At 32.5% G+C, this 18,110-nt stretch overlaps 1 protein-coding gene and 2 long non-coding RNA genes across 4 annotated transcripts; all 3 read right to left on the reverse strand.

Annotated features, from left to right (window-relative positions):
* Nucleotides 1-2,993: 2,993 nt before the first annotated feature.
* On the reverse strand, nucleotides 2,994-4,684 carry LOC140049592 (uncharacterized). Of its 2 annotated transcripts, none has more exons than XR_011845313.1 (4): nucleotides 4,662-4,684; nucleotides 3,752-3,832; nucleotides 3,516-3,604; nucleotides 2,994-3,212 (listed from the first exon to the last, which is right to left on the reverse strand). It is a non-coding gene; the product is annotated as an uncharacterized lncRNA (long non-coding RNA). The 2 variants fall into 2 exon arrangements; XR_011845312.1 differs by having other exon boundaries at nucleotides 3,008-3,212; nucleotides 3,757-3,832.
* Nucleotides 4,685-10,482: 5,798 nt separating this feature from the next.
* LOC140049752 (uncharacterized) lies at nucleotides 10,483-11,352 on the reverse strand. Its single transcript, XM_072094702.1, has 2 exons — nucleotides 11,161-11,352; nucleotides 10,483-10,837 (listed from the first exon to the last, which is right to left on the reverse strand). The coding sequence occupies exons 1-2, from the start codon at nucleotides 11,349-11,351 to the stop codon at nucleotides 10,483-10,485; spliced, it is 546 nt and encodes a 181-aa protein (XP_071950803.1). The 5' UTR covers nucleotide 11,352.
* Nucleotides 11,353-11,395: 43 nt separating this feature from the next.
* LOC140049388 (uncharacterized) lies at nucleotides 11,396-12,931 on the reverse strand. Its single transcript, XR_011845243.1, has 3 exons — nucleotides 12,771-12,931; nucleotides 12,281-12,367; nucleotides 11,396-11,423 (listed from the first exon to the last, which is right to left on the reverse strand). It is a non-coding gene; the product is annotated as an uncharacterized lncRNA (long non-coding RNA).
* Nucleotides 12,932-18,110: the final 5,179 nt, after the last annotated feature.

The following is an 18,110-nucleotide window of genomic DNA, read 5'->3' on the forward strand; positions in this document are numbered from 1 at the left end:
CTCATGCAAAATTTCACATCATTACGATAATTTGTTTCTGAAATGCAAACACTCAAACTTCAATTACAATTTTTCTCGAAAAGCAAAATTTTGTAGTTACGTTGTTTTGCCTTGGAACGGCCGCATTTATGCACATATATTGTGTTAACATCATCTAATAGAGCGATCATAACTAGTTATGTCAAAAAATAAATGGGTCGAAATTTGGCCATTTTTCGAAATTTCCCTGCGGGGGACCACAGGAATTTTTTCGAAAAATAACCAAAATATCCACATTTTAAAATTCAATAATTAGGCTATAATATTGCCATTTATGCACATATATTGTGTTAAAATAACGAGTTATGTTAAAAAATAAAAGGATCGAAATTTGGCCTTTTTGCGAAAATTTCCCTTCCCTATATTTTGATAACATCATCTTATAACGTCATCTATATATAAATTTACGTAAGGGCAAAATTCGGTAAATCGCGCGTTATTTCTAGAATGTTTACTCGATGGTATATAAAGTTGGTTCGTACTTTCGGTACTGATTTTAACCACCTGATGTAACCCAGTTTACTAATTAAATTGAGTTCGATAATTAGTTATTGACGATTAAAACGAATTTAGGTTCAACGATTTGCTCCAAATAGGGGTGTTTTTCGATCGTGGTATACAGTGTCCAATGGATGTCCGTCTTGAAAAATACCCGCAGACGATAATACGAGGATGCTTCGCATTTTCCTATCTCCTCCTACGATAATTGTTTTTAATGGCTGAAAACCGGTTGAACAGCTCGAGTACAGCATCATAATGTTGAAGACAGGCCGATTTTCTTTAAAAAATACTATTTTGATAGATTTAATATACATTTATACAAATGTATTGATTTGCGATGAATGGAACATTCCAATCTCTGTTCCACAAGTGTCTATTCCCTCAGGCGTTGTAAAGGCAAGTGCTGTATACTCATAACAGAAATTCGATCCATTTTTTTCTTCAATCTGTGCTGCAGAGGTTGGATATAGATTTTTTTTAACGGATAATAATGAGCTAGCGTTTTCTGTCGCCGCGGGCGTATATTATGTACAAATCTTTATTATTGCAGTTAAACCACCCCGGGAACCACCCACATTATCACCCTTCCCTCACTGGCATGAGTAGCGTTGTAAAGCCAGTAGAGGATAGGCCTACGGTGGTACGAAGGATCAACAACAACTTCGGGTGGGTAGGGTAGGAACCAACTTAAGTATGAATTGGCTCTAGAAACAATTGAAAACCATTAGGCCTACTAATTAAGTTGAGTTAGATAATTTAATATTTATTAACGATTAAATCGAATTTATGATTTGCCCCGAATAGAGAGGTGGTTTTCACAAAGGCCGGTATTCATGAAAGGGGACTATCCTTAGTCCTGGACTATCTAGTCCAGGACTAAGGATAATCCTGGACTATCCTTGACATGGTATTCATGAAACCTGGACTAAATAGTCCTGGATTAAGCCATGGAAAATTACAGCAGCTAGGTGGTCCATGATGTTTCCTTTTAAACTTGTTCTAAACACGCTAGCATTGCAATCGCGTACTACGCGTCCAGGGTATAATTTACCCGGCACAAGTTCAACTAGAGGTCAGATTATAGGTTCAGTATGTGTACACGTGTGACAGATGCCTGATGAATAAATAGTAACATAAAAGAACTAATTTTGCCATTAAACCAGAAGCATAAATGAAATTATTGGAAAAAAAAGTAAGTCTTGAATATTTAAAGAAGACTCTTGTGTAATTTTATTTGAGTTTCATTTAAAGAAATTGGATTTTAAGGCGAACTTCAGGCCTAGGCCTACCCTACCTCTCTCTAGTAGGCCTACCTAGACTAGCCTAGGCGCAACTACTATCTAGGCCTAGTATTCCCACCCACTATTCTAGTCCTAGGCCTACACTAGTTTCACTAAAACTATGGCCTATTATACCTAGCCTAGGCCTAGTTCCAGTAGTAACTACTGTCTACTCTTTAGATCTAGACTAGCCTACTAACTAGGCCTATTATTATAATATATATAGGAGGATTTATAGGCAGACTCCTACTACTGCTACTACTACTAGTTCTAGCCTAGGCCTAGCTAGTAGTATTACTAATTTTGTCGTTTTTTATATTTTGTTTAAAAAAATGGGTTCATCATTTGTTATTATTAATTAATCTGTTACAGTAGGTTGATTCATAATAATAATATGATTAAATAAAAAAAAAATAGGCCTAACCTAGCTAACTGCAACCTTGCCTATCTAGTTCCTACTATTAGACTAGATTAGAGCAATAGCCTGCCTTCTACTAGCTACTGGCCAGGGTAGTCTCTCCTGGTAGTAGGCATAACAATAACATGCATTATTTAATTGAAGATCTGTGTTCAATAAGATTTACAATGAGATATCACATTTAAATAGTGCACTACATTTTATATATAATTATTTCAAATGTTTTATTTGTTTTTTGTTAAATGGTGAACCTAGCATACAGTATGCATGATGACCATAATTCAAGGGGCCCTCATATAAATACATAAAATAAACAAATAAATATAGCAAAGCAACAAAAAACAGAGAAATAAGAAAAACATGTTCAAAAGAAATATTGATTAAAAAGTAATTTCACAGGAAAATATGAAAAAAAAACAATAATACAGTTACTAATTTCCAATATTGTAAATTTCCTCTTTTTTTTTATCTACACAGATTTTCAAGTTAGCAAGGCATCAACATTGTTTAAATACTGTTATTATACTACTATTTTCATTGTTGGAGCTGTGATTGAAAAATTATCACAGAGTATAAACTGGCTCGACTGCAGAATTGAGAATCGGACATAAATAATTGAAGATGATGACCATCTTTTAGTATAAACAAAACTATTTTGATGACAATTGTATATATATGTATTTCAGTCACAAATTATTTATCTAAATAAACATTGAACAGAATTCTGTGATCTGAACATGAATGTACATGCTGACAAAACTACAGTAATAATATGGTATTTTAATTTATTTATTTACTGTTTTTGAATAATAAAACAATACAGTAATTTAAAAAGTTTCATTTGTTGTTTTTATATGGATATTCTTATTTTCATTTATTACTACACAAGTACAACTTGCTATACAATTGTTTTGGTAGTCCTGTTTCTCTCTGCATGATTATTGCGCTCCATCCAGGTTTGTTAGCAATTGTATCTAAAAAAAAAAAATAATGTTAAATTATATTACATCCAAACTTTAACACAGTACATATAATAGCGGTAGACGATAGACAATGTTTAGCCCTGGCCAACAAAAACTGTAGGCTTACAAGCCTAGATAATTTGTCACAATACTCCACTCCATTTTTTTTCAATAATACCGCTTAACTTAATATGATGAAAATATCCAGAAATCAGGCCTTCCTAGATAACTATGCAGTGGGTGTGTAGTTTGCAGGATGCAATTTTTTTAGACAATTTATTAATACATTTTAAATATTTGTCTTTATCTTATTACCTTACATGACCAACAGCATCACTCCATGTAGCCTAAGAGGACGGTAATGGAAGAGGCATATAATATTGACCAGATATGTGTTCAGCAGTCTAAACCAATAGAAAAATAATAGAAATTAAACTATATTATCTAAAAAATATTGAAACTATTCCTAGCCTAGGCCTATTTACATTAAATTATGCCAAATTAAAATTAATTCAACAGGTTGTATGTAAATTGTTTTATTTTTATCTTACCTTACCTGACCAGCAGCATTCCATGTAACTAGGACAGTAGTGGAGGCATATAATATTAACCAGACATTTTTCTTCAGCTGTCTAAACCAAATAGAAAAATAAATGATATTAAAATATATACATCTATTATTACTACTATACTAACTATTTATTAGCCTAGGTCTATTGCATTTCAACACAATGTAGTTGATATGTGGGGTTAAAAAGGCATCGCCTAAACTTTCCCATTATAACTAAACTTAACTAAACTATGCCAAATTAAAATTAATTCAACAGGATGCCCTATGTAAATTTATCCAATATTTTGAAAATACCTAACACTGCATTCATTCCAGTCTAGGCCTAGACAAGGCTAACTAAGTAATACAATTTATGCCTACAATAGAATAAGACTACTGTTTACTGACTACCTGAAGTAGGGCCTTGCAATGCCCACCGACTCAGCCAATGGCATAGTCTAGAGAGGCCTAGTTAAGTGTAGGCCTAGCTTAAATAGGCTTTTAGACTGCGGTCTAGCTAGCTAGGCTATATCCCTCTAACATCATTTTAAACAAAAATGTTAATAATGTAAAATCTATTACAAATTAAGATTATATATAATGTGATTTACATCTTTAAATAAGTTAAATGTGCGCTTAATGAAGAACAAATCATTTTAACACTAGCAGTATAGGGTGGTTGCTAGGCAATATCGCCCTAGGCAAGCGCTGTCAGAATTAAAGCTGTGGGCCTAGCTTTTGGGCCTAGATTAAACACACTAAATTAACTTACTAAATATAATTTTTTTACTTTCTAAAGTACTTTATTATATTAAATATATGTTTTAATTACTAATTTGATACAAATAAAAATGATTATTATTATTTTGCTTCTTAAATACCGTTTTAAAGTTGTCACATTTGTAACCTACCTTACCTCAGGCCGCCATTTTTTTCGAGCTATTCTTGAGATAGTCCAGGACTAACGCCCGTATTCTTAAACCGGACTTTAGTCGTAGTTCGAGCTAAAACTAAAAAAATGACGTCATTTTAATTCATAAACCGAACTTCAACTAAATCACCGACTAAATTAGGCCAACCTCGACTAAATCGAGACGGATTTTGATCGATTTTTTTAGTCCTGGAGGGGGAAGACTAAATGGTCGACTAAATGGTTTTTAAACGATGTTTATAAAAAACGTAACAGTCATTGAGTTGTTATATTGGCCAGATATTGAAGAATGAAATATCTATATTTATATTAGCTTAATTAAATATACATTGGTATAAATTATAATAATGAAAATCATCTTTATTTACAACTGTATACAAATTACATTATTTTCTTCGCGCAAGTCCGACTTGAGCTATGTCACGCCATAGCGACAATGGGAGATGCGGCAATTCACCACGCGATGGAATGTTTAGGGGGCCTAGCGCTTTCTTGTCACGCTATGAAGTGCGTGGTTCGTGGCGATCATAGTTTGTTGGGGGCCTAGAAAATATAAAAGTTACCGTACCGCCATGGTTTCTAAATATATTTTTAAGATTTTATTTATTGTTAATCAAATATACTTCACTGTTAAATTAATACTGATATTGTTCTAATAATTAACGATTAAAATTATTTTTCATGTATATAGTCCTGATGCGTAAAAAGTGTTGTAAGAAATGGAAAGTGATATCAATGCGCAAAATTTCGTCTGCTCCTCAAATACTCTCTTGTCATTGGCCAATGTATAGCCTTTGTTACCCAGACGTGTGCAACTCGACTAAAAGCTCGACTTCATTAAGTCGAACTGCAAACTTCGACTACTTCGTTTTTGAATCGAATTTGAAGTTCGACTTTTCCAAGTCGAACTTCGAACTACGACTAAAGTCCGGTTTAAGAATACGGGCGTAACTTTCTTAAACCTACCCCTTGGGTGGACTATCTTTTGCCGGTTTTAGTCCAGGTTTAGTCCAGGTTTAGTCCAGGACTAAAGTTAGTCCCCTTTCATGAATACCATTTCAAAATAGTCCAGGACTAAATCCAGAGATAATCCAGGACTAAAGTTAGTCCCCTTTCATGAATACGGGCCAAATTGTTTAACATTATATAAACATATATACGTCGTAGTGTATCGTTACATGTACTGTACTATTTCAATCGACTAGGACGGTGAAAGTTTCAATTACATCGCAATGTTTTACTGTGTTTAGTGGTATATTATTTGTAAAACATGAAAACAATTAATAATTCGTTACTAAATGGATAAAGAATATATTTAAAAATTGTTCCTCTTTGCACCCATCCTCTTCCCCATCCTCAACCATAATGTTACATACAAAACACAAATTAAGTTTGTTTAAATTTGACTTAAACAATTGGTCTCATTTTGCGACAAGTTTTTCTTTCGGAAGTAATTCCTAGGGTGCTAATTTTAGTTGAGTACATAAATCACAGTGTCTTATTGTTCTGCATTATTGTACATTTGAAATCGTCAGTTTTTTAACGCTGAAATTATTATGTATTCAAGAACCATCTGTGGGCACGACCTAGATGGTACGCGAGCGAAGCGAGCGTACCATCTAGTAGTAACGAATTATGTCAAAAAATAAAAGACTGGAAATTTGGCCATATTTTGAAAATTTGTCTGTGGGGGACCATAGGAATTTTTTCGAAAAATTGACAAAAAATTCCAAATTTCTAAAATTCAAAAATTATGCTATAATATTGCCATTTATGCAAATATATTGTGCTAATATCATCTTATAGAGCCATAGTTACTAGTTATGTCAAAAAATAAAAAGGTCAAAATTTGGCCATTTTTCGAAAATTTTCCTCCGGGGGGGACCACAGGAATTTTTTCGAAAAATAACCAAAATTTCAACCGTTTAAAGTTTAATAATTAAGCTATAATATTGCCATTTATGCACATACTGTAACTCTCTCTCGCTGATCTATCTCTCTCTCCTCAGAGCGCACATGCAAAAATGCACATCGGCCACCTACAGTTTTCAGTGAGAAACATGCACATTTGATGATAATCTAGGGGGACTTTCCACAGTAAGACATAGGCACAGGTGCATGTTTGCTCTCCGCGAGACTGTCACTATGAGAATTGCACATATGCTGATTTACATATAATTATTACTCTTTCTCTATCTATTCAATAAAAAGTCTGTAAAATATCGTTTTTCTGAGAGATTATTTAAGTCTCTAATTAACATTCATGTCTCTAATGATTTACACGTTATCTTCCTTGTTTTTTATGAAAAATATCGTTTTGGGGAAAAAATGGAGTAATGTTCTAAGAACGATAGGTCGTCATATTTTTTTTTTCGCATTCACCAACATCGTCCTTTAAACATTTACTTTACATTGGAAACATATAACGTTTATATTTTTCCTATGTAAAAAAACACCAAAAGATCGTTTTTCCAGAGTTTCAACCCGATTTGACATCGGGAAAATGGTTTCCGCGGCGATTTTTATGTGTGTACTTAATGGTGCACATATGCTGATTTTACCAAAAATACGTTATTTTACACAAAAATTCATCGTCTTGTAAAAATTTTGAGTTTCATACACAATACATTTATATACTCTCTTTTTTTAATGAAGAAAACTAAAAAAAATATCGTGTCTTTTTTGAAAAAAATGTAAAAAACGCGTAATTTCTCAGACTCGAATGCACTTTTGATGATTTTTGAATTTTTTCATGACTTATAACTTGGTATGTATTTGATTAAATTGTATGAAGTATGCTTTTCTCTACTCACTTTTCAACAAAGAAAATATTCTCTTGGGTCAAAATCGATAATTTATCGTTTTTCGGCTATAATTAATTACCTTATATGTAAAGAGCGCACGTCTAAATTGAGGTCGCCCTTTCACTGGAGGCTCGTTCGTTATTATATTTTTTTAATAGTTTTATAACTGTAGTTTGGTTATTTTAATAAAGTAGATTTAATTAATAACTATGCTGATTTTTATTTATTTTTAGGAGTTGTTTGATTAAAATTCGACAATTTTATGTTGCCTTAATCAAATTTGGTAAAAATTAAACTAGTAAATAAATAAAATTAGCCGTTAGGGTTATGTCAACCCAATGTTTGTGAATGCTAAATTCCGTAATTTCTTAAAAATTACTACTTTACTTTATATGAAGCAATGCTTTGATTATATTTCTATAACATATCAAAAGGATTTAATTGAAACTGTACAAAAAAAGTGACAATTTATGCGATTTTCTATACCATACAAAAAAATTTGGAACGCGAAATATCCTTTTGTAACATACAGAACGAAATTGAAATTTGTTTGCGGTTCAACACACATTGAGGTTATCGCGTCGTTCCGCAGACGTGACGCTATATTGGCAATTAGGTTTAGCGTAATTTCGCTATCGTAAACAGATATTTTTTTCTTATTTTGCTTCGATTTTATTTTAATTTGGCTGTTACACTTATTCTTTCCTTTTATTGGCGTCAGACACTGTGCATTTGTGAACCAAGGGAGATCAATTTAGTGACTTGGGAATGAGTAAATAGTGAATTATTGAGCATTATTCTGCGGACTTCAAATTCAAAAGTGGAACCCGGAGGTTCAGCGTGGATCAATTATCATAATATAAACAAACGGGACCAAACAAACAAACATGTAGGATGGCTTTTTTCGGTAAACGATTAAACAAATGACTAGGCCTAGGCCTAGACTATAATATGTAGTACTTTTTATTGTCTTATAATAAACAAGGGAGAGGTAGGGATCATAGCTATGTCTACGCTAGGCCGAAGTTTAAGCCAGGCTAGTTAGAGGGCCTCCAGTCGTATTGTAGTAGGCCTACTAGGCCTAGCCTATAGTTATAGGCCTATAGTTAATTGAAGTAGGTAGGCCTAGATAAAGTAGTCTAGGCCTAGTTTGAATGTTCAAGTACTTTAGTAATACTATCAAAGTATTCACAGCATTTAATCTGTAAAAGGCTAATCTAGACTAGTTGCTAGCTAGGCCTAGGCGAAAATAACATTATTATTGTTATACTGCCCTTAATAAACATGGAGTAATAATAAGGATAAGGTCTTGTTGGATGAGGCCATCGATCAAGTTTACATTCCGTACAAGTTGTTCTGTTTTTCTGTTGTAAATTAGTATTTTCTATCAATCATCAACATTTGGTGTTGCGGCTATCGGGACATCAACCTCATTGGCTAATAAACAGCTCAGTGAATTTCGGCCACTGATCATGTCTGTTGCCGCATCCCTACTTACCAACAAAAAACACATCTCTTATAGACAATCGTCAATAAAAACAATTTTCAGAAAAAAATTTACAAATCAGGTCAGCCGAAACCAAATCAAATTACTAGAAAAAAATAAAAAATATTCATTTGATGCCTGGTAAACTGTGCCGATAGAAATGGTCATGGTGTACCCTAATGTAAAGAACATACTTTAAAGAAAATAATAAATCTTCTGAAACACCATTTTAAAAGCATTACCTTCGATTTCATAAAAGGAAGACACTGTCGTATCTACCATAAATATCATTTGAGAGACAAAAAAAATTCAAGAGTGAAACAAAACACAATACAATATTTAAAATTTTATTGATTACATCACACAGAGAGTGTCATTATTCCATTACATGAAATGCTTAAATTTGTCTGGGAATTATGCAATGAACAATAAATATTTATTTAAATAAGAAATAATAATTAATTTTATTTGAATTTATTAGGAAAATAATAAAATATACATACAAAGTAATAACATAAATTAAGGCCACAGCTCAATCTTCTCATTCGGAAAAGTAAAGAACGCAAAAATAAATGGACAGAGGCATGTGGGGTCATTAAAACTGAATCGGACTGGGTCATTAGATAATGAAGAAACTGGACAATTGACCAATGAAGCTAGGAGGTTTTGAATACCGGCAGACTAAAAACTGTCCATTTTAGAGGATTATCAAATGATCAATGTATTAAATAAATAAAAATATTAAATAATATTAATATAAAATCCTTTGTTAAAAAAAATGTTAAATTCGACTACATATGTATGTTTTAATTGTTAGCTTTTTTAATATGACGAGACATGTTTATCAAAAATATTAGAAATCGTGGAAGGAAATATTTGATTCATATTAAAATGAATTATAGTGGAATTACTCTTGAAATATAAAATACTCATGACAAAATAGAAATCACAATTTAATGTACACATTTCATTGCAAAAGTTTCCCCTCTGCTTTTTTGTAAGGGCTTGGGATCTTCAAATACAAAGTGCAATGAATGATTTAATGTAAATTATAATGCAATTATATAAACTTATTGTAATAATATAAAAATTACAAAATAATTCACTACATTAACCATTGCTCTTTGGATTTGGCAGCATTAAAAACTTTTTTTTTATTATTATTTTTATTAACTTTATTGCACATTCAGAAAACCATTAGATATGGTGGCCCAATGGCCAAATTGCATAAAATAAAAAATATTTTGTAAAAAGTGAAAATAAAATAACAGAACAAAACAAAAAATAGAAAATATATATATATGAAACAGTATAAAAACTCTATCCATGGCTACAAAAATCATTTGGAATCATTCTTGTTGCTGTTTTTTTTCCCACTTTTGACGAAGGTGACGGGTGGCAACCAATAGCCGATTTCCATGCTTCATCAGATGTTGCAGCACAATACCAATTTCCATAGTACTGAGTGTGGTTCTTATTTAACCTTGGTTGCTTACACTTTGAGCACACAATCACAGACATTCTTGGTTTGTACATTTTGATCGGTTTCCAATGTCTTTAGCCACTCGTTTTCTGTACAAGAGGGTAGTTCTAGGAATGCGAGTACTACTAGCCGCAGGGACTGATGGTGGTGGGTTTGCTATCTCGCCTGGAACTGGGATCGACAGTCTGTTTCCTAGAGTTGCTCCGCCAGAAGTGTTTTTTGGTTGGACAAATGTGAAAGATGGAGCGCTTGCAGGATCGTTCAGCACCGCTGGATTGGTTAAAGGTTCAAGTAGGGTATTATCAGAGACAAGTTTGGGTATTGTTGCTGAGATGCCAGATTCCAACACTTGCCGCTCTTGCTTCTTTGATGTTCTGTTGTACCTGTAATAACATCAATAACAAGTTAAAACTCACCGCTGGATGAGTGTCGTACGATTTATCTCCATCAACTGAAGCTTAGCAAACAACATCAGGTGTCCATTTGATAGCACTTTCCGACGAATGTTTTTGTAGCCTTTGCCGATTAGCGGCCAGCGCTGGAAATGTTTCCCTCCGATATATACGGTAGACGGATACTCTTCACATAGTTTTGTAATAAGGCACTCCATATATTGATTGCAGTCCGGCCATTGGGCTGGTCCGGTGTTCTGACCTAAGAAGCATCTGTTAACCTACAAAGTGAAAAACGCAGGAAACTGCCTTACTGTCGAGTGCTTTCAACACCAGGTATTACAGCAGTCGTTTTACTTTTCTTGAACCTGCCTTTTGTGAGGTAATCGTGATGCCGTGCTTTGCGCTTAACGGTTTTGTCATACGCATCCAGGTTGTTCCACAACTTTGTGACATGTTCAGCATGACTTTGACTTATGACTTCACTGTCTTCCTTAAACTGCATAAGGTAGTCTGCCAGGGCTTCAACTTTGGCGTAGCCTGGAATGCTGTCCAGTCCAGTGGAATCCTCAAGTTCCTAAATTTTGTTAAGAAAATATGAAAACAACATAAATAATAAGACTTTATGCATTGTATTGCAAAACAGAAACAAAATTTATGAGGTAAATAATAATAATATTTATTCGGTCATCAATGTAAAAACAAGCACGAATGTGGGGGTACAGCGAAAGAAGCTGTAATGACGTCATAAGACCATAAAGAGAAAATGTTTTATAAGGGAAATAAGAATAAAGGTGGGCGATACCCACAAAAGAGAAGAAAAACAAATGCTTTAAATCTCAACCAAAGTTACATTAAGCAAGTCTTCAATGTATCAAGATTTGATTTGATCATCGGATGAGTTTTTAATTAATTTAATCCTGAGGATTCCATATAATTTGTAATTCTAACATGAAGCTATAAAATTAGATGATTCTACCATAGCATAACATAAATGGAGCATGATTGAGAAGAGACAGCTTTATGTTATTATATGACATTTTTTGCTTTAAAAGTGACAATTGCTAGTATACAACAGGGAAGACAGGCAGGCCCGAGGTGCTCTGAATCTCTGATGTAGAATTACATCTCTGTCGTAGAAAGTTCCAGGAAGACATATGACACTATACAAGGAAAACCAAAAATAAAATTGATTATAACGTAATGTGCAGGTGGTAATTGTGTTGCCTTAATAACTTCTGTAGAAACTACCTTTCGATTGATCTGACCTTAGGTAGGTTGTCGGTGGTCGTCTGAAACTAGAATACATCAAAACTGCCAAGTTGAGGAGTGAGGGAGGACGTCCTAATATCTCTGCATGCACACAATGTTCTGAACACAACCTTATTTTAAGTATTATGGAATAAAAATTTATTTGATTGATTAATGGATTACCTTGGGAATTACCTGAATACAGTAAATGCAACCAGTTACAATAGTTGTCATCATTAATGACCTCAACACCAACCCACATAGATGAAACTGAAAGTATAACAATGTAAATACAGTTGTTCTGAGTTCAGTAATGTGGGGGAAGTTAGTAATAACTAGCGTCAGAATAAACAACACAGGTACCAATAATAAAGCAGGAGTTCTCAACAGTTTTCAATCGTACGCCACATTGTAATTTACTAATAATGTTGTGTGCCAGAGATAGAATGTGAAGTCACAGGTGGGGGAACCAGCCGTGTAACAAGGGTGTTGTGTTGAATTGTGAACAAAGCATTATAGTCAACACTCCTACTAGTAAACAAAACAGAAACAAAATATTTCATCTCATATTTGATACAACACAGTTCGTTAAGTTGTGCAGTATTATTATTTAATTTGACATTTAATTAAATAAAACACATGCATACAAAAGATACGTATTGTAAACTCTTACTTTTAAACTGCAAAAGGATGTTATGATGAAGAATATCCAGAATGTTAACAGCAACTAACTGTTGGTGGAAAATTAATGGCATATTAAAATATTAGAGTTTTCAGTTTATATTTATTAGACAACTGATAGACAAACTATATATAGATAGATATTACCCAAGTACAAATAATAATTCACTGTCAATTAATAATTTATAACTTTTTTTTTTTCATTTATAACAATATTTGTAAAAATTATACTAAACCTTTTGTTTAGATCAGCTTTTTGAAATAATGCCCTGCTATTTTAGGGTATTTAACATTAGCGTATACTCAGAGTATACATACAGAAGAGTTGGTGTTAAAAAGGAGAAAGCAGAAATAAAAATAACCTATTACAAGTAAAATAGTTTTTGCAAACTAGCTACAGTATGGTTATAACTTACCAGGTCTAAATGTGTTTGTTGTAATAATGACTGCTAAAAACCATGACTCTGAATGAAACTCAAAGTAACTCAAACTACATGTTAATCAACATCAAAACATATGAAAATAATAAGGTAGCATGTTGTGGTGGCTTTATCATTAACTAAAATACTGCCATGTTAGGATATGCTTGGGATTGGCTTCACGTTCTATTTCTGCCAATTTTCTGAATAATCTATTAAGCTACAGAATGCTAGAATTATGTTTAACCTGTCTGTGATTTGATGATCCATATATAACATCTTGAAAGGTCTTTCCTTGCATAGAAGACAAAACTACTGTTTTCATTAATTACTTTATAGAATTTTATTTTTCTTTTTTTGTAACTTAAATTAACATTTCCATTATTAAATCATTTAAAATAGTATAACATTTCAACAATTCATTATTAACACTAGACTTGCCCCAAGTCTGTATTATCTTTTTTTTTATTTATTTGTTTTTATTTCGACCGCGAATTTTGTCTGAAAATCAAGTAGTATACGTATGAAACGCCATATGTGCCAAAATATTTATCTTTTTACTAATATTAAGACAAAACTCCGTCTGGAACCCAGACTATATTAACACATGCTATGAATATAATATAGTCGACTCTCCAAATACTGGACTCTGAACTGAAAAAACCGAACACTCTCCCAATACCAGAATTGTCTTGAGGACCAGAAGACCCCAAATTCCGAAGCTTTTAAGAGAATTTTCCAAAGAATGTAGGGAAAGTTTTGTGTAACTAAGCAGACAGGTCTATTTTCAATAAGGTGATGGGACCAGGATAGCTTTATTTGCCAAGTCATGCATAACATATCGTTTGAGGGGCTTCATAAGCAGCCGCACATGTGGTTTAATCTTTTGTTTTAATTTAGCTGACTGAGACAATCACTACATAGTTGCACGCTTATCCACTTTAGCGGACTTCCTGCTATGCGGAACAGGATGTAAACTCGTTAAAAAACACATTCCAAATACCAAACCGTTACGGAATCCAACATATTCTGCCAGGTGTCCGGTATTAGGAAAGTTGACTGTACAATAATGAATAATTTATCAACTACATATGTTATTAAACCACCACACAAACAATTAATGTTAAATATTAAACGATGAGACATGTTTTGTCTAAATCAACTAACAATTACTTATTAAGGGTATGTTCAGACTCTTGACGTAAAAGTACTACTTCTCCCTACCATCCACAAACCGAGGAATTAGTGGAAAGCTTTAATGGCACCCTTAAGTGTATGGTTTGTTCAGGATGATCCCCGGGAATGGAATAAATTGCTTCCGTACCTATTATTTGCTTATAGGGAGATACCGCAGGAGTCTACTGGGTTCTCCCCACATGATACGTCCACCTAGGGATAGTATGACTGATAACCACATCATGGAGGAAATAAAGTTCATCAGTTTTTATATGAGAAAACAAATTTGTTATCCTTACTCTGTAGAGATAGTCAACTGAAGGCAAACAGACACAAGTGATTCTGCTAACTTTTCTAATCAGACGATCTATTAATTCTTTATCTTTGTTAAAAGCAATTTCTCCCCATCCCGTTAAGCAATAACTCCAAACCCCACAAACAACTGACGTATAAAAGATATTGATGGTTTTGTTACTCACATTAAAAGCATTTACATACGAGTATTTAATTTCTTACTAATATATTCTAAATATTCAGAAAAATTTAATCTATCTCTACATGATTACCATCAATAATGAATGAATAATATCAGTAGATGCCCTAAATTTATTACGAAAATCTATTACCATTTCTTTGGTCTTAGAATAGCAGTATTAAGTTTAAGATGGTTTTTATTACAAAAACCTTACAAACCGGTCAATTTCAGCTTTATAATAACCATAGTTGTCATGTTTGACCCAGGATGGCTGTGTCATCAGCTAATTTGATAACAGGACAATCTGGGTGATCGGACTTAAAGTCTGAAGTGAACACAGTGAATAGGAAAGGGGCTAAAACTGTGCCCTGTGGGGAATCTGTGTTACTAAACAATAATTTCATATTTAACTTCGCTGTTCAGTTTAATATATTGATATCTATGTGTCAACAAAATTAAGTACAAGGCCATTCAACTTATTAGGTACGTTGGCATTTATCAAATTATTTGTCAACAGATGAAGGCCGATGATAGATCAAAATACATTATTCTGACACTGTGTTGGTGTTTGTACCCTCTAAATGAGAATAATGTATAACGTTCGTGTAATATTGATCCATTGCGATTGATTATTGCGATTAAAATCATCATTTATTATAATATAAGCATCAGCGTATTTGGCTTCAATATCTAAGATAACATCATTTATTTCACAAAGGACCTCTTTTCCAAGATTAGTGTGCGGAATGTAGATGGAAATGTTCATAATAACTGAAAATTCGCATGGAAAAACTACTGTAATAAAGCATGACGTACACCCAGTTAGACAAAAAGCTTATCCAATTCATCAGGCTAAGTTAGGCAAAGTAAAAGAAGAGTCTCACTGTCCAAAACGGGACGGTACAGCTCGCTTTAACATGAATTACAAAAAAATGCATATCCAATGCCACGGATAAATGAAATAATAGGCAGGGTTGGTACTACTAAATTTATAACGAAATTAGATTGATGTAGAAGGTTCCTAACTGAACGGTCAAAACCATATACAGCTTTTTCAACACCAATGGTTTTGTAACAATTTAAGTGTTAGGCCAAGAGTCTGGACATACCCTAAATAACCACAGTACATATGTTGTTTAAATCAGTTCAACAATTCTGATTAAACCATGACACATGTTTTGTTTAAATCAGGTCAGCAATTACTGATTAAACTATGACACATGTTTTGTTTAAATCAACTAAGCAACTAATGTCTAAAAAACCACACATGATTTGTTTAAACATGGAGTAAATATAACTCTATGGTTTTGTTTAAATCAACTAAGCAAACTGATTAAACCACCACACATGTTTTGTTTAAATCAGGTCAACAATTACTGATTAAACCATGACATATGTTTTGTTTAAATCAGGTCAACAATTACTTATCCATGACACATGTTTTGTTTAAATCAACTAAGCAACTAATGTCTAAAAAACCACACATGTTTTGTTTAAACATGGAGTAAATATAACTCCATGGTTTAAATCAGTTCAACAATTACTGATTAAACCATGACACATGTTTTGTTTAAATCAACTAAGCAAACTGATTAAACCACAACACATGTTTTGTTTAAATCAGGTCAACAATTAATGATTAAACCATGACATATGTTTTGTTTAAATCAGGTCAACAATTACTGATTAAACCATGACACATGTTTTGTTTAAATCAGTTCAACACTTACTTATTAAACCATGACACATGTTTTGTTTAAATCAACTAAGCAACTAATGTCTAAAAAACCACACATGTTTTGTTTAAACATGGAGTAAATATAACTCCATGGTTTAAATCAGTTCAACAATTACTGATTAAATCATGACACATGTTTTGTTTAAATCAACTAAGCAACTAATATCTAAAAAACCACACACGTTTTGTTTAAACATGGAGTAAATATAACTCCATGGTTTAAATGGTGATTTGTTTATGAAAAGTAAAAAACAAAAAGTAATACTACTAAAACATGGGGGAATTATAAATAGTATTCTTAAAGGCAAAAGTCAGACTGTTCATGAAATTATTCCAGATAAACTTAAAGAATAATTAAATGATGTTAATATTGAATGTAATTCCAATGAACAAAAAGCCGACTTGTTTAATGATTATTTTGTAAATATCGGCAGAAATTAGCAAGCAAGATTGATTGTTCTCAAAAAAGTTCCAATGATTATTTGAAAAATTCAATTAGTTCCTCTTTTATTTTGGAAACCTGTTTTAGAATTTAAAGAATTATTAAGAAATATAGATATAAAAAAGTCCACTTGACATGACCAGTTATCTGCTAGATTAATTAAGGATTCATCTATTGTTATTGCAAAGCCATTAACATATATTATTAACTTATAACTTGTCACAGGTGTTTTTCATGATGACTTGAAGGTGGCACAAGTGACTCCAATTTTTAAAAAGGGTTATAAGGATATCCTTGGAAATTATCTAAACTGTTACTGACTACATTTTGACTATACAGTCCATTGATTATTCTACTATGTATTTGCAGTTTAAATTCTCTAAACTGTTACTGAATAATCAACTGTCTTTTGACTAGACAATTCACTTATTATTCTACTATGTATTTGCAGTTTAAATTCTCTAAACTGTTACTGACTAATCAACTGTCTTTTGACTAGACAATTCACTTATTATTCTACTATGTATTTGCAGTTTAAATTCTCTAAACTGTTACTGACTAATCAACTACTTTTGACTAGACAATTCACTGATTATTCTACTATGTATTTGCAGTTTAAATTATCTAAACTGTTACTGAATAATCAACTGTCTTTTGACTAAACAATTCACTGATTATTCTACTATGTATTTACAGTTTAAATTCTCTAAACTGTTACTGAATAATCAACTGTCTTTTGACTAAACAATTCACTGATTATTCTACTATGTATTTACAGTTTAAATTCTCTAAACTGTTACTGAATAATAAACGGTCTTTTGACTAAACAATTCACTGATTATTCTACTATGTATTTACAGTTTAAATTCTCTAAACTGTTACTGATTAATCAACTACATTTTGACTAGACAATTCACTGATTATTCTACTATGTATTTGGATTTTAAATTCTCTAAACTGTTACTGACTAATCAACTGTCTTTTGACTAAACAATTCACTGATTATTCTACTATGTATTTGCAGTTTAAATTCTCTAAACTGTTACTGAATAATCAACTGTCTTTTGACTAAACAATTCACT

Source organism: Antedon mediterranea, chromosome 5 (assembly GCF_964355755.1).
Source record: "Antedon mediterranea chromosome 5, ecAntMedi1.1, whole genome shotgun sequence".
Classification (NCBI taxonomy): domain Eukaryota; kingdom Metazoa; phylum Echinodermata; class Crinoidea; order Comatulida; family Antedonidae; genus Antedon; species Antedon mediterranea.

Coding starts and splice junctions, on each gene's coding strand:
- LOC140049752 (XM_072094702.1), bottom strand. CDS start 11,351: ATGCAGTTTAAGGAAGACAGTGAAGTCATAAGTCAAAGTCATGCTGAA. Junction 10,838..11,160: donor GGTGTTGAAAGCACTCGACA/GTAAGGCAGTTT, acceptor ATGTTATTACAG/GTACAACAGAACATCAAAGA.